The following is an 18500-nucleotide window of genomic DNA, read 5'->3' on the forward strand; positions in this document are numbered from 1 at the left end:
TCCTTTTCCCCTTTCTTTTGCTGGGACTGGAGGGAACCCCAGAGGGCATCTAGACCGACCCTCTCCCCTGCCCAGCCTCAGGGAAAAGTAGAAAGAGAGAGAGACAGAAAGAGCAGGTATAGGCAAAGTTCAGCCCTCCGGGTGTTTTGGACTGCAACTCCCACAATTCCTAACAGCCGATAGGCTGTTAGGAATTGTGGGAGTTGCAGTCCAAAACACCCGGAGGGCTGAACTTTGCACATGTCTGTTATTACAGGCCCGTCGCCAGAAAAAAATATTTGGGAGGAGTTGAAACTTTTTTTTTTTTCCCTTTTGAGGCCAGTGTCTCCTGATCTGTCTGAGATCCCAACAACAATGACCACCACGGTGCAAAGTTTCATCCCAGGTGACAGGTCCAGAATCCTTGATCCCTCTGGTCGTCCACAAAGGACAATCCTTCCCACCCTTGGCAGAAGTTTCTTTCTGTTCTTCTGATTTCCTTTCTCACGATGACCGGTTCGATCAATGGGTTTTCCCACTGTAAATTAGCAAGAAGTTTCCAGACAAGCACAAGTTGTTCTGATGGGACTCTGTTTTTTGGTATCTCTTAAAGCAGGGGTCCGGTCCACAATCCTTCAGACTGTTGAGGGGCCAAATTATCATTTGGGGGGAAAAACGAACAAATTCCTATGCACACTGCACATATCTTATTTGTAGTGCAAAACAACAACCATAACAATGAAAGAACAATACAATATTTAAAAATGAAAATAATTTTAACCAACATAAACCTATCAGGATTTCAATTGGAAGTGTGGGCCTGCTTCTGGCCAATGAGATAGTCAGGTTAATTAGGGTTGTTGTTGTTGTGTGTCTTCAAGTCATTTCAGACTTTGGGCGAGCCTAAGTCCAAAATTATTTATTTATTCATTTACTACATTTATTTACTACATTTATATCCCACCCTTCTCACCCCGAAGGGAACTAAGAGCAGCTGTATGTACATACAATATATTATATTATTAGCATAGCACAATATTAGCATTATACTATACTAGCTGTGCCCGGCCACGCGTTGCTGTGGCGAAATATGGTGGTATGGGAAATAAAGTACTGAAGAATTGGTGGTAGTTAAGGTAAAGGGTCCCCTGGGCTGAGTGGGTTGCTAGGAGACCAAGTGAGTGGAGCTTAGCCTTCTAACTGGCAGCAATTGGATAAAAACAATTATTCCTCTCCCTCTAATTAGGACTTTATTTTTCTTTTCTTTTTGTTGTATCAACCTAGAGGCATGGATAAGGGGTTGTGCTGTCAATTTTCAAGGTTGTGGGGTGTTTACTTTTGTTGTTTTGTCCGCTGCCATGATGCCATCACTCTTTTATATATATAGATTGAACTATACCACTATACTGTAATGTTATATGTAATATATAACATATAATTAATATTATTATATGGTATTATTGTTAGCATTATATTGTATAAAATGATAATATTCTTATCAATATTATATGTATATACAATATATTATACAGTAGAGTCTCACTTATCCAACACTCGCTTATCCAACGTTCTGGATTATCCAACACATTTTTGTAGTCAATGTTTTCAATATATCGTGATATTTTGGTGTCAAATTCATAAATACAGTAATTACAACATAGCATTACTGCGTATTGAACTACTTTTTCTGCCAAATTTGTTGCCTAACATGATGTTTTGGTGCTTCATTTGTAAAATCATAACCTAATTTGATATTTAATAGGCCTTTCCTTAATGCCTCCTTATTATCCAACATATTCGCTTATCCAACATTCTGCCGGCCCGTTTATGTTGGATAAGTGAGACTCTACTGTATTATTAAAACTGATATAAAAATATTATATTATAAATGAGGACGGGGCCAGGTAAATTACCTTGGAGGGCCGCATCCGGCCCCCGGGCCTTAGTTTGGGGACCCCTGTCTTAAAGACTTCTATTGTATCTTTCCATTGCACCAATGCTTTAGCAACCAAGCCGCACTGCAGTTAAACATCAAGAAAACCAAGATCATGGCAACCAGTCCGATTGACAACTGGCAAATAGAGGGAGAAAACGTGGAGGCAGGGACAGACTTTATATTTCTAGGCGCAAAGATCACTGCAGATGCAGACTGCAGCCAGGAAATCAGAAGACGTTTCCTTCTTGGGAGGAGAGCAATGGCCAACCTTGACAAAATAGTGAAGAGCAGAAACATCACACTGGCAACGAAGGTCCGCATAGTGAAAGCAATGGTATTCCCCATAGTGACCTATGGATGCGAGAGCTGGACCATAAGGAAGGCTGAGCGAAGGAAGGAAGAGAGACGCTTTTGAGCTCAATCCTGAGAGTGTCTTGGACCTTGGCGAGAAGACTCAACCAGTCCATCCTCCAGGAAATAACACCCAGTGGCTGCTCACTGGAGGGAAGGATATTAGAGGCAAAGTTGAAGTATTTTGGCCACATCATGAGGAGACAAGAAAGCTTGGAGAAGATCATGATGGTGGGGGAAATGGAAGGAAAAAGGAAGAGAGGCCGACCAAGGGCAAGATGGATGAAGTGACTGGCTCGACCTTGAAGGAATTGGGGGTGGAGACAGCCGACAGGGAGCTCTGGCCTGGGATGGTCCATGCGGTCACAAAGAGTCGGAAACGACTAAACGAATGAAGAAGAAGAAGAAGAGGAGGAGGAGGAGGAAGAAGCACCATTCTTTTGACAACTACCTTTGCCCCCAACTTCTCCTCCAAACCCCACTTTGTACTTCCAGAGCTCACCTTGTCCACGATATGAGTAGGCCAACCAGGGGAATCTGCTGAACCATTTGGGTTGAAATCTTAGACGCCTCTTCTTATCCACAGGAAAGACGTATCCTGGCCAAGGAGTCTGTGGATTTTGCACTCACTGAGCTTTCACTTGGTCATCAGACACAGTCTTGTTCCTATAAGTCCAAGCTTTAACAATGGCACAGCTCCTTCTCTTTGCTCCTGTTACATGGTTTCTTTGGAAGGGCTCGGATTAGATCAATGGTTCCCAACCTGTGGGCCACGAGACCTAAAATAAGGTCCGCAAGACATGTGGGGAGAATCAGCTCTAGACGATTAAATATGTTTCTTTGGCAAGGCTTGGATGAGATGAACCAGTGGGAGACGTCTGTTTCCGCCTGCAATCCAGGTGAAATCCCGGCCCCGCCCTCTGCCTTAGGCTTTGCCTGCCAGCTGCAAGTGGACCAACTTGGTCGCTTCCACCATGTCAGCTATTGCAATGTAAATTGGTAGAAACTAAGGTAGGTAATGACCGTGTGAATAATCCAAAGGTGGTTGAGACAGTGATTGCAGTTCTGGAGCAACTCTCATTTTTGCTTGTCATAGACTTGGCAGCGGGATTTGCTTAACCACTTAAAATCCATGAGGAAACCATTTTAATTTTTGAATACCAAATACCACTTCTCAACATAGTCGCAGTTCAAATCTAGGCACTTATCTTAGCGATGAAGGTGCTTGGCAACTCCTTCCCTACAAAACTCTGCCGCTTGCATCCTCAACCAGCCGGTCACCCCTTCCCACAGCTGCACATCGTCATCAAACGCAGCATTGAGGACGCAAGCGGCAGAGTTTTGTGGGGAAGGAGTTGCCAAGCTCATTCATCGCTACGATAAGTGCCTAGATTTGAATGGTGACTATGTTGAGAAGTGGTATTTGGGCGTGGCTTTCAACTGCATATGGTAAATATTTTCTCCTATACTTTGTTCATTAATTCCAAAACGTAATCTACTTTCTGGTTAACCCTTGTAGATAAATTAGATGGATAGACCAATGGACAGATTTGATGTATAGGTAGACAATAGATAGATACATTAGACAGATCGATAGATGATACAGTAGACGGTTTGGTAGGTAAATCAGATCAATGAATAGGTTTGATACATAGATGTGCTGCTGCTGCTCAGTCGTTTAGTCGTCTCTGACTCTTGGTGACCTCGTGGACCAGTCCAGGCCAGAGCTCCCTGTCGGCCGTCTCCGCCCCCAGTTCCTTCAAGGTCAACCCAGTCCCTTTAAGGATATCGTCCATCCATCTCACCCTTGGTCGGCCTCTCTTCCTTTTTCCTTCCATTTTCCCCAGCATCGTGATCTTCTCCAAGCTTTCCTGTCTCCTCATGATGTCATAGGCATCACTGAAACCTGGTGGGATGACTCCCATCACTGGAATGTAGCCATTGAGGGCTATAACCTCTTTCACAGAAATAGAACAAAGGGGAGAGGAGGGGGAGTAGCTTTATATGTCAAAAACAGTTACGTTGCAGAAGAAATGCAAAACTGTAATCTGGGAAACCAGCTTGAAAACATCTGGATAAGAATCAAGGGAACCGGGACTCAAAAAGATCTCGTCGTGGGTGTCTACTACAGACCTCCGAACCAGGATATAGAACTTGATGAAGCCTTTTGTCAACAGCTGACCAAACAGGCACAAAGAAAAGATATAGTAGTCATGGGCGATTTCAACTATCCTGATATCTGCTGGAAAACAAACTCGGCCAAGAGCACAAAGTCCAACAAATTCCTCACTTGCCTTGCAGACAATTTTATGGTCCAGAAGGTAGAGGAGACAACAAGGGGATCAGCAACTCTTGATCTAATCTTAACAAATGTGGAAGACCTGATCAATACAGTCGAAGTGGTCGGATCCTTAGGGGCAAGTGACCATGTGCTCCTGCAGTTTGTGATACAATGGAAAGCTGAAACTAAGACAAGTCAAACACGCATTCTGGACTTTAAGAGAGCTGACTTCCAAAAAATGAAGGAAATACTGAGCAGCATTCCATGGATGCCAATATTAAAAGACAAGGGAATTAACGATGGATGGGAATTTTTTAAAAGTGAAATACTCAAGGCGCAAATGCAAACAGTGCCAACAAAGAAAAAAAATATGGCACATGCGAAGAAGCCAGAATGGATGTCCAAAGAACTTCTAACCGAGCTAAGACTCAAAAGTGACATGCACAAGAAGTGGAAAGGGGGGGGGGGATCACCAAAGAAGTATTCAAATGTATAGCCAACTCCTGTAGGGAAAAGGTTCGCAAGGCTAAAGCGCAAAATGAGCTCAGGCTTGCCAGGGACATAAAAAACAACAAAAAAGGCTTTTTTGCTTATGTTGGTAGAAAAAGGAAGAAAAAGGAGGCGATAGGGCCTCTGCGAGGAGAAGATGGGGTGATGGCGACAGGGGACAGGGAAAAGGCAGAACTACTTAATGCCTTCTTTGCCTTGGTCTTCTCACAAAAAGAAAGCCATCTTCAACCTCAGCAACACGGAATGGACGAAGGATTGGGGGAAATCCAACCCCAAATAGGGAAACAAGTTGTCCAGGAACACTTGGGCTCTCTAAATGAATTCAAGTCCCCAGGGCCAGATCAGCTACACCCAAGAGTACTGAAGGAACTAGCGGAAGTTATTTCAGAACCACTGGCAATCATCTTCGAGAGTTCTTGGAGAACGGGAGAAGTCCCAGCAGATTGGAGGAGGGCGAATGTGGTCCCTATCTTCAAGAAGGGAAAAAAGAACGACCCAAACAATTACCGTCCGGTCAGCCTCACATCGATGCCAGGCAAAATTCTGGAAAAGATCATTAAGGAAGTGGTCTGCGAACACTTAAAAGCAAATGCGGTCATTGCTAATAGTCAACACGGATTTACCAAAAACAAGTCATGCCAGACTAATCTGATCTCTTTTTTCGATAGAGTTACGAGTTGGGTCGATACAGGGAATGCTGTGGATGTAGCGTACCTGGATTTCAGTAAGGCCTTCGACAAAGTCCCCCACGACCTTCTGGCAAACAAACTAGTAAAATGTGGGCTAGACAAAACTACGGTTAGGTGGATCTGCAATTGGCTAAGCGAACGAACCCAAAGGGTGCTCACCAATGCGTCGTCTTCATCATGGAAAGAAGTCACGAGTGGAGTGCCGCAGGGTTCTGTCCTGGGCCCGGTTCTGTTCAACATCTTTATTAACGACTTAGACGAAGGATTAGAAGGCACGATCATCAAGTTTGCAGACGACACCAAACTGGGAGGAATAGCCAACACTCCAGAAGACAGGAGCAGAATCCAAAACGATCTTGACAGACTAGAGAGATGGGCCGAAACTCACAAAATGAAGTTCAACAGGGACAAATGCAAGATACTTCACTTCGGCAGAAAAAATGGAAATCAAAGATACAGAATGGGGGACGCCTGGCTAGACAGCAGTGTGTGTGAAAAAGACCTTGGAGTCCTTTTGGACAACAAGTTAAACATGAGCCAGCAATGTGAAGCGGCTGCTAAAAAAGCCAATGGGATTCTGTCCTGCATCAAGAGGGGAATAGCGTCTAGATCCAGGGAAGTCCTGCTCCCCCTTATTCTATTCTGCCTTGGTCAGACCACACCTGGAATCACACTGTGTCCAATTTTGGGCACCACAGTTGAAGGGAGATGTTGACTCTAAGCTGGAAAGCGTCCAGAGGAGGGCGACTAAAATGATGAAGGGTCTGGAGAACAAGCCCTATGAGGAGCGGCTTAAAGAGCTGGGCATGTTTAGCCTGCAGAAGAGAAGGCTGAGAGGAGACATGATAGCCATGTACAAATACATGAAGGGAAGTCATAGGGAGGAGGGAGGAAGCTTGTTTTCTGCTGCCCTGCAGACTAGGACACAAGGGAACAAGGGCTTCAAACTACAGGAAAGGAGATTCCACCTGAACATCAGGAAGAACTTCCTCACTGTGGGAAGGGCTGTTCGGCAGCGGAACTCTCTCCCCCGGGGCCGTGGTGGAGGCTCCTTCCTTGGAGGCTTTTAAGCAGAGGCTGGATGGCCATCTGTCGGGGGTGCTTTGAATGCGATTTCCTGCTTTTTGGCAAAATGGGGTTGGACTGGATGGCCCATGAGGTCTCTTCCAACTCTACGATTCTATGATTCTATGATGTGGCCAAAATACTTCATCTTTGCCTCTAATATCCTTCTCTCCAGTGAGCAGCCATTGGGCATTATTTCCTGGAGGACGGACTAGTTGGATCTTCTCGCCAAGGTCCAAGGCACGCTCAGGGTTTTCCTTCAAAAACATCTCTCTTCCTTCGCTCAGCCTTCCTTATGGTCCGGCTCTCGCATCCATAGGTCACTATGGGGAAGATCATGGCTTTGACTATGCGGACCTTTGTTGCCAGTGTGATGTCTCCCCTTTTCACTCCTTTGTCCAGGTTGGCCATTGCTCTCCTCCCAAGAAGGAAACGTCTTCTGATTTCCTGGCTGTAGGAATCTTCGCACCTAGAAATACAAAGTCTGTCGCTGCCTCCACGTTTTCTCCCTCTATTTGCCAGTTATCAATAGGTGTCGTTGCCATGATCTTGGTTTTCTTGATAATTTAACTGCAACCCGGCTTTTGCTCTTTCTTCTTTCACTACGGCTCCTCGGCTCCTCGTCGCTTTCGGCCATCAGAGTGGTATCATCTGCATATATGATGTTGTTAATGTTTCTTCCAGCAATTCTAACTCCGGCCTTGGATTCCTCAAGCCCTGCATGTTGCATGATGTGTTCTGCGCACAAGTTGAATAGGGAGGGTGAAAGTATACATAGATATTGACGACAGATAAGATAAACAGACCTTCAGCCAAGCAGGGAGGTAGATAGATGATAGACAGATTAGATCAGGGGTCCCCAAACTAAGGCCCTCCGAGGTCATTTACCTGGCCCCTGCCCTCAGTTTTATAATATAATATATTGTACATACATATAATATTGATAATAATATTATAATGTAATACAATATAACACTAATAATAATACCATATAATAATATTAATTATATATTCTATGTTACATATAATATTACTAATAATATTACAGTATAGTGGTATAGTTCAATATAGTAATATATAATGCTAATATTGTGCTATGCTAATAATATAATATATTGTATGTACATATAATATTGATAATAATATTATAATGTAATACAATATAACACTAATAATAATACCATATAATAATATTAATTATATATTCTGTATTACATATAATATTACTAATAATATTACAGTATAGTGGTATAGTTCAATATAGTAATATATAATGCTAATATTGTGCTGTGCTAACAATATACTATATTGTATGTACATATAATTTGTAAGCCACTCTGAGTCCCCTTTGGGGTGAGAAGGTTGTGATACAAATGTAGTAAATAAATGCAGTAAATAAATAAATAATAAATAAATGCTGTGGCGCAGACGGGAGAGCAATGAGTCACTGACCAGGAGGTCATAAGTTCGAGGCCCGCTCGGAGCTATGTTTGTTTGTCTTTGTCCTGTGTTAAAAAGGCATTGAATGTTTGCTAATATGTGTATTGTGATCCGCCCTGAGTCCCCTTCGGGGTGAGAAGGGTGGAATATAAATGATGTAAATAAATAAATACATTTTAGACTTAGGCTCGCCCAAAGTCTGAAATGACTTGAAGGCACACAACAACAACAACAACAATCCTAATTAACTTGACTATCTCATTGGCCAGAAGCAGGAGCACACTTCCCATTGAAATGCTGATAAATGTATGTTGGGTTAAAATTGTTTTTATTTTTAAATATTGTATTATTCTTTCATTATTCTTCTTGTTGTTGTTTTTGCACTACAAATAAGACATGTGCAGTGCGCATCGGAATTTGTTTGTATTTTTTTTTCCAAATGATAATCCGGCCCCTCCACAGTCTGAAGGATTGTGGACCGGCCCTCGGATTAAAAAGTTTGAAGACCCCTGGATTAGATTGATAACAGATAGATTGATAGACAAGTTAGACCAGGGGTCCTCAAACTTTTAAAGCAGAGGGCCGGTCCACAATCTTTCAGACTGTTGAGGGGCCGAATTATCATTTGAAAAAAAAAAACGAACAAATTCCTATGCACACTGCACATGTCTTATTTGTAGTGCAAAACAGCAACAATAACAATGAAAGACCAATACAATATTTTAAAATGAAAATAATTTTAACCAACATAAACCTATCAGGATTTCAATAGGAAGTGTGGGCCTGCTTCTGGCCAATGAGATAGTCAGGTTAATTAGGATTGTTGTTGTGTGTCTTCAAGTCATTTCAGACTTTGGGCGAGCCTGAGTCTAAAATTATTCCTTTATTTATTTACTACATTTATTTACTACATTTATATCCCACCCTTCTCACCCCGAAGGGAACTAAGAGCAGCTGTATGTACATACAATATATTATATTATTAGCATAGCACAATATTAGCATTATATATTACTATACATTGAACTATACCACTACACTGTAATATTATATGTAATATATAACATATAAATTTAATACTATTATATGGTACTAGCTGTGCCCGGCCACGCGTTGCTGTGGCAAAGTGGTGGTGGTATTGGTTTAAAAATGTTGTGTAACTTTTATTTGACGTTATTTGCAATTTTTTATTAATTTTATTGTAAGTTATATTTTTATTTATTATATTTTTTTATTTTCTTGTATTATTTTTAGTTATTTTCTGTTATTATAGTATTTTATTGTATTAATTTTTAGTGTTTTTATTATTTTTATTGGGTTGCTAGGAGACCAAATTGGAGGAGCTTAGCCTTCTAACTGGCAGCAATTGGATAAAAACAATTATTCCTCTCCCTCTAATTAGGACTTTATTTTTCTTTTCTTTTTGTTGTATCAACCTAGAGCCGTGGATGATGGGTTGTATTGTCAAATTTCGAGGTTGGGGGGCCTGTACTTTTGTTGTTTTGTGAATTGCCGTGATGCCATCACTCTTTTATATATATAGATACATTGAACTATACCACTACACTGTAATATTATATGTAATATATAACATATAAATTTAATACTATTATATGGTATTATTATTAGTATTATATTGTTTAACATTATAATATTTTTATCAATATTATATGTATACTAGCTGTGCCCGGCCACGCGTTGCTGTGGCAAAGTGGTGGTGGTATCGGTTAAAACTTGTTGTGGAATTTTTATTTGACGTTATTTGTATTTTTTTAAATTAATTTTATTGTCACTTATCTTTTTTATTTATTATATTTTATTATTTTGTTGTATTATTTTTAGTCATTTTTATAGTATTTTATTGTATTAATTATTTTAGTGTTTTTTATAATTTTTTATTGTATTATTTGTATTTTTTTATCATTATTTTATTAACACTGGGCTGAGTGGGTTGCTAGGAGACCAAGTGGGTGGAGCTTAGCCTTCTAACTGGCAGCAATTGGATAAAAACAATTATTCCTCTCCCTCTAATTAGGACTTTATTTCTCTTTTCTTTTTGTTGTATCAACCTTGAGGCGTGGATGATGGGTTGTGTTGTCAAATTTTGATGTTGGGGGGCCTGTACTTTTGTTGTTTTGTGAATTGCCGTGATGCCATCACTCTTTTATATATATAGATATAACATTTTTGTGAATTGCCGTGATGCCATCACTCTTTTATATATATAGATACATTGAACTATACCACTACACTGTAATATTATATGTAATATATAACATATAAATTTAATACTGTTATATGGTATTATTATTAGTATTATATTGTTTAACATTATAATATTTTTATCAATTTTATATGTATATATAATATATTATATTATTAAAACTGATATAAAAATATTATATTATAAAATGGAGGGAGGGGGCCAGGTAAATGACCTTGGAGGGCCTTAGTTTGGGGACCCCTGAGTTAGACCAATAGGTAGGCAACAGATCAGACGGATGGACGGCCCATCCCATCGTCCATGGGGCCAGAATTAAAGACTCGTCCCACTCGTTCCCTCCCCACGCCGGGTATTTTTAGGTTTTCCTTTCAAGGGGGGTTGATGGGGCCACCTGTTCGGCCTGGCCGTGGGCCCAGGTTGGGGTCAGTCCAGGACACGGACCTCCTGCAGCCCCTCGTGAGGCCACAAGGGGGCGCACAGGACTGGTTCCCGTAACTGGACGGAATGCAGTGTCCGGTTCCAAAGGCATGGGCCAACTTCGGCCCTCCCTCCGGGTGTTTTGGACTCCAACTCCCACCATTCCTAACGGCCTACCGGCCGTTAGGAATGGTGGGAGTTGGAGTCCAAAACACCCGGAGGGAGGGCCGAAGTTGGCCCATGCCTGCTTCAAAGAGATGCCAAATGGGTCGAGTCCGCAGCTCTCCTTTATTGGTTATACTGAGCCAGACCCATGGATTTGGGGTCAGTTTGAGGATAAGCAAGGGTCCGAGTCCACTCAGGTCTTCTTCTTCCGGGCGGCCGGTCCCGCTCCGCAGGGGCGCTTGGCGAAGTTGGTGAGGATCTGGTGCTGGGGCGGCCGGAAGGGCACCACGAAGCTGTTGGGGGGCAGGCGCCCCACTCCGTCCGCGCCCACCGACCCCATGAAGACGTAGCTGGACCCTGCAAGGGAAAAGACCAGCGTCAGGCCCCAAAGGGGACACCATCCGAGCCCTCCTGACAGATGGCCTGTCACCATCATCACAGAACCCAAGAGTTGGAAGGGACCCCAAGGGCCATCCAGTCCAACCCCGTTCTGCCGTGCGAGAAGACAGATGGTCATCTATAACAATAACAATAATAACAGAATCCTAAGTTCGAAAGGACACTATCCAAACCCTCCTGACAGATGGCCTGTCACCACCATCACAGAACCCAAGAGTTGGAAGGGACCCCAAGGGCCATCCAGTCCAACCCTGTTCTGCCGTGCGAGAAGACAGATGGTCATCTATAACAATAACAATAATAACAGAATCCTAAGTTCGAAAGGACACTATCCAAACCCTCCTGACAGATGGCCTGTCACCACCATCACAGAACCCAAGAGTTGGAAGGGACCCCAAGGGCCATCCAGTCCAACCCCGTTCTGTGGTGCAAGAAGACATATGGTCATCTATAACAATAACAACAACAACAATAATAGAATCCTAGAGTTGGAAAGGAGGACACTATCCAAACCCTCCTGACAGATGGCCTGTCACCATCATCACAGAACCCAAGAGTTGGAAGGGACCCCAAGGGCCATCCAGTCCAACCCCGTTCTGCCGTGCGAGAAGACAGATGGTCATCTATAACAATAACAATAATAACAGAATCCTAAGTTCGAAAGGACACTATCCAAACCCTCCTGACAGATGGCCTGTCACCACCATCACAGAACCCAAGAGTTGGAAGGGACCCCAAGGGCCATCCAGTCCAACCCTGTTCTGCCGTGCGAGAAGACAGATGGTCATCTATAACAATAACAATAATAACAGAATCCTAAGTTCGAAAGGACACTATCCAAACCCTCCTGACAGATGGCCTGTCACCACCATCACAGAACCCAAGAGTTGGAAGGGACCCCAAGGGCCATCCAGTCCAACCCCGTTCTGTGGTGCAAGAAGACATATGGTCATCTATAACAATAACAACAACAACAATAATAGAATCCTAGAGTTGGAAAGGAGGACACTATCCAAACCCTCCTGACAGATGGCCTGTCACCATCATCACAGAACCCAAGAGTTGGAAGGGACCCCAAGGGCCATCCAGTCCAACCCCGTTCTGTGGTGCAAGAAGACAGATGGTCATCTATAACAATAACAATAATAACAGAATCCTAAGTTCGAAAGGACACTATCCAAACCCTCCTGACAGATGGCCTGTCACCATCATCACAGAACCCAAGAGTTGGAAGGGACCCCAAGGGCCATCCAGTCCAACCCCGTTCTGTGGTGCAAGAAGACAGATGGTCATCTATAACAATAACAATAATAACAGAATCCTAAGTTCGAAAGGACACTATCCAAACCCTCCTGACAGATGGCCTGTCACCATCATCACAGAACCCAAGAGTTGGAAGGGACCCCAAGGGCCATCCAGTCCAACCCCGTTCTGTGGTGCAAGAAGACAGATGGTCATCTATAACAATAACAATAATAACAGAATCCTAAGTTCGAAAGGACACTATCCAAACCCTCCTGACAGATGGCCTGTCACCATCATCACAGAACCCAAGAGTTGGAAGGGACCCCAAGGGCCATCCAGTCCAACCCCGTTCTGTGGTGCAAGAAGACAGATGGTCATCTATAACAATAACAATAATAACAGAATCCTAAGTTCAAAAGGACACTATCCAAACCCTCCTGACAGATGGCCTGTCACCATCATCACAGAACCCAAGAGTTGGAAGGGACCCCAAGGGCCATCCAGTCCAACCCCGTTCTGCCGTGCGGGAAGACAGATGGTCATCTATAACAATAACAATAATAACAGAATCCTAAGTTCGAAAGGACACTATCCAAACCCTCCTGACAGATGGCCTGTCACCATCATCACAGAACCCAAGAGTTGGAAGGGACCCCAAGGGCCATCCAGTCCAACCCCGTTCTGTGGTGCAAGAAGACAGATGGTCATCTATAACAATAACAATAATAACAGAATCCTAAGTTCGAAAGGACACTATCCAAACCCTCCTGACAGATGGCCTGTCACCACCATCACAGAACCCAAGAGTTGGAAGGGACCCCAAGGGCCATCCAGTCCAACCCTGTTCTGCCGTGCGAGAAGACAGATGGTCATCTATAACAATAACAATAATAACAGAATCCTAAGTTCGAAAGGACACTATCCAAACCCTCCTGACAGATGGCCTGTCACCATCATCACAGAACCCAAGAGTTGGAAGGGACCCCAAGGGCCATCCAGTCCAACCCCGTTCTGTGGTGCGAGAAGACAGATGGTCATCTATAACAATAACAATAATAACAGAATCCTAAGTTCGAAAGGACACTATCCAAACCCTCCTGACAGATGGCCTGTCACCATCATCACAGAACCCAAGAGTTGGAAGGGACCCCAAGGGCCATCCAGTCCAACCCCGTTCTGCCGTGCGAGAAGACAGATGGTCATCTATAACAATAACAATAATAACAGAATCCTAAGTTCGAAAGGACACTATCCAAACCCTCCTGACAGATGGCCTGTCACCATCATCACAGAACCCAAGAGTTGGAAGGGACCCCAAGGGCCATCCAGTCCAACCCTGTTCTGCCGTGCGAGAAGACAGATGGTCATCTATAACAATAACAATAATAACAGAATCCTAAGTTCGAAAGGACACTATCCAAACCCTCCTGACAGATGGCCTGTCACCATCATCACAGAACCCAAGAGTTGGAAGGGACCCCAAGGGCCATCCAGTCCAACCCCGTTCTGCCGTGCGAGAAGACAGATGGTCATCTATAACAATAACAATAATAACAGAATCCTAAGTTCGAAAGGACACTATCCAAACCCTCCTGACAGATGGCCTGTCACCATCATCACAGAACCCAAGAGTTGGAAGGGACCCCAAGGGCCATCCAGTCCAACCCCGTTCTGTGGTGCAAGAAGACAGATGGTCATCTATAACAATAACAATAATAACAGAATCCTAAGTTCGAAAGGACACTATCCAAACCCTCCTGACAGATGGCCTGTCACCATCATCACAGAACCCAAGAGTTGGAAGGGACCCCAAGGGCCATCCAGTCCAACCCTGTTCTGCCGTGCGAGAAGACAGATGGTCATCTATAACAATAACAATAATAACAGAATCCTAAGTTCGAAAGGACACTATCCAAACCCTCCTGACAGATGGCCTGTCACCATCATCACAGAACCCAAGAGTTGGAAGGGACCCCAAGGGCCATCCAGTCCAACCCCGTTCTGTGGTGCAAGAAGACATATGGTCATCTATAACAATAACAATAATAACAGAATCCTAAGTTCGAAAGGACACTATCCAAACCCTCCTGACAGATGGCCTGTCACCATCATCACAGAACCCAAGAGTTGGAAGGGACCCCAAGGGCCATCCAGTCCAACCCCGTTCTGTGGTGCAAGAAGACAGATGGTCATCTATAACAATAACAATAATAACAGAATCCTAAGTTCGAAAGGACACTATCCAAACCCTCCTGACAGATGGCCTGTCACCATCATCACAGAACCCAAGAGTTGGAAGGGACCCCAAGGGCCATCCAGTCCAACCCCGTTCTGCCGTGCGAGAAGACAGATGGTCATCTATAACAATAACAATAACAACAACAATAATAGAATCCTAGAGTTGGAAAGGAGGACACTATCCAAACCCTCCTGACAGATGGCCTGTCACCACCATCACAGAACCCAAGAGTTGGAAGGGACCCCAAGGGCCATCCAGTCCAACCCCGTTCTGCCGTGCGAGAAGACAGATGGTCATCTATAACAATAACAATAATAACAGAATCCTAAGTTCGAAAGGACACTATCCAAACCCTCCTGACAGATGGCCTGTCACCACCATCACAGAACCCAAGAGTTGGAAGGGACCCCAAGGGCCATCCAGTCCAACCCTGTTCTGCCGTGCGAGAAGACAGATGGTCATCTATAACAATAACAATAATAACAGAATCCTAAGTTCGAAAGGACACTATCCAAACCCTCCTGACAGATGGCCTGTCACCATCATCACAGAACCCAAGAGTTGGAAGGGACCCCAAGGGCCATCCAGTCCAACCCCGTTCTGCCGTGCGAGAAGACAGATGGCCATCCATAACAATAACAATAACAACAACAATAATAGAATCCTAGAGTTGGAAAGGAGGACACTATCCAAACCCTCCTGACAGATGGCCTGTCACCATCATCATAGAACCCAAGAGTTGGAAGGGACCCCAAGGGCCATCCAGTCCAACCCTGTTCTGCCGTGCGAGAAGACAGATGGTCATCTATAACAATAACAATAATAACAGAATCCTAAGTTCGAAAGGACACTATCCAAACCCTCCTGACAGATGGCCTGTCACCATCATCACAGAACCCAAGAGTTGGAAGGGACCCCAAGGGCCATCCAGTCCAACCCCGTTCTGCCGTGCGAGAAGACAGATGGTCATCTATAACAATAACAATAATAACAGAATCCTAAGTTCGAAAGGACACTATCCAAACCCTCCTGACAGATGGCCTGTCACCATCATCACAGAACCCAAGAGTTGGAAGGGACCCCAAGGGCCATCCAGTCCAACCCCGTTCTGTGGTGCAAGAAGACAGATGGTCATCTATAACAATAACAATAATAACAGAATCCTAAGTTCGAAAGGACACTATCCAAACCCTCCTGACAGATGGCCTGTCACCATCATCACAGAACCCAAGAGTTGGAAGGGACCCCAAGGGCCATCCAGTCCAACCCTGTTCTGCCGTGCGAGAAGACAGATGGTCATCTATAACAATAACAATAATAACAGAATCCTAAGTTCGAAAGGACACTATCCAAACCCTCCTGACAGATGGCCTGTCACCATCATCACAGAACCCAAGAGTTGGAAGGGACCCCAAGGGCCATCCAGTCCAACCCCGTTCTGCCGTGCGAGAAGACAGATGGTCATCTATAACAATAACAATAATAACAGAATCCTAAGTTCGAAAGGACACTATCCAAACCCTCCTGACAGATGGCCTGTCACCATCATCACAGAACCCAAGAGTTGGAAGGGACCCCAAGGGCCATCCAGTCCAACCCCGTTCTGCCGTGCGAGAAGACAGATGGCCATCCATAACAATAACAATAACAACAACAATAATAGAATCCTAGAGTTGGAAAGGAGGACACTATCCAAACCCTCCTGACAGATGGCCTGTCACCACCATCACAGAACCCAAGAGTTGGAAGGGACCCCAAGGGCCATCCAGTCCAACCCCGTTCTGTGGTGCAAGAAGACAGATGGTCATCTATAACAATAACAATAACAACAACAATAATAGAATCCTAGAGTTGGAAAGGAGAACACCATCTGAACCCTCCCAGCAGATAGCCATCAGTAATGATGATAATAATAATACCATGGAATCCTAGAGTTCGAAAGGACACCATCTGAACCCTCCTGACAGATGGCCTGTCACCATCATCACAGAACCCAAGAGTTGGAAGGGACCTCAAGGGCCATCCAGTCCAACCCCGTTCTGCCGTGCGAGAAGACAGATGGTCATCTATAACAATAACAACAACAATAGAATCCTAGAGTTCGAAAGGAGGACACTATCCAAACCCTCCTGACAGATGGTCATCTCTAACAATAACAACAATAACAGAATCCTAAGTTCGAAAGGACACTATCCAAACCCTCCTGACAGATGGTCATCTATAACAATAACAACAACAACAATAGAATCCTAGAGTTGGAAAGGTGAACACCATCTGAACCTTCCCGACAGATGGCCATCAGTGATGATGATAATAATAATACTATAGAATCCTAGAGTTGGAAAGGACACCAACCAAACCTTCCCGATAGATGGCCATCAATGATGATAATGATAATAATAATACTATAGAATCTTAGAGTTGGAAAGGAGGACACCATCTGAACCCTCCCGACAGATGGCCATCGATGATGATGATGATAATACTATATAATCCTAGAGTTGGAAAGGAGGACACCATCTGAACCCTCCTGACAGATGGCCATCGATGATGATGATGATAATACTATATAATCCTAGAGTTGGAAAGGAGGACACCATCTGAACCCTCCCGACAGATGGCCATCGATGATGATGATGATAATACTATATAATCCTAGAGTTGGAAAGGAGGACACCATCTGAACCCTCCCGACAGATGGCCATTGATGATGATGATGATAATACTATATAATCCTAGAGTTGGAAAGGAGGACACCATCTGAACCCTCCTGACAGATGGCCATCGATGATGATGATGATAATACTATATAATCCTAGAGTTGGAAAGGAGGACACCATCTGAACCCTCCTGACAGATGGCCATCGATGATGATGATGATAATACTATATAATCCTAGAGTTGGAAAGGAGGACACCATCTGAACCCTCCTGACAGATGGCCATCGATGATGATGATGATAATACTATATAATCCTAGAGTTGGAAAGGAGGACACCATCTGAACCCTCCCGACAGATGGCCATTGATGATGATGATGATAATACTATATAATCCTAGAGTTGGAAAGGAGGACACCATCTGAACCCTCCTGACAGATGGCCATCGATGATGATGATGATAATACTATATAATCCTAGAGTTGGAAAGGAGGACACCATCTGAACCCTCCTGACAGATGGCCATCGATGATGATGATGATAATACTATATAATCCTAGAGTTGGAAAGGAGGACACCATCTGAACCCTCCCGACAGATGGCCATCGATGATGATGATGATAATACTATATAATCCTAGAGTTGGAAAGGAGGACACCATCTGAACCCTCCCGACAGATGGCCATTGATGATGATGATGATAATACTATATAATCCTAGAGTTGGAAAGGAGGACACCATCTGAACCCTCCTGACAGATGGCCATCGATGATGATGATGATAATACTATATAATCCTAGAGTTGGAAAGGAGGACACCATCTGAACCCTCCCGACAGATGGCCATCGATGATGATGATGATAATACTATATAATCCTAGAGTTGGAAAGGAGGACACCAT

General features: G+C 43.7%; 1 protein-coding gene across 1 annotated transcript in view; it reads right to left on the reverse strand.

Annotated features, from left to right (window-relative positions):
• Nucleotides 1-11161: 11161 nt before the first annotated feature.
• The window catches only part of pcolce (procollagen C-endopeptidase enhancer), a 46532-nt gene continuing 39193 nt past the window's right edge, over nucleotides 11162-18500 (reverse strand). The window contains exon 9 of the mRNA XM_062957334.1: nucleotides 11162-11414. Within this exon, the coding sequence (XP_062813404.1) occupies nucleotides 11251-11414 (164 nt within the window). The 3' untranslated portion in view covers nucleotides 11162-11250. The remainder of the gene's footprint in view (nucleotides 11415-18500) is intronic.

Source organism: Anolis carolinensis, chromosome 6, assembly GCF_035594765.1.
Source record: "Anolis carolinensis isolate JA03-04 chromosome 6, rAnoCar3.1.pri, whole genome shotgun sequence".
NCBI classification, from domain to species: domain Eukaryota; kingdom Metazoa; phylum Chordata; class Lepidosauria; order Squamata; family Dactyloidae; genus Anolis; species Anolis carolinensis.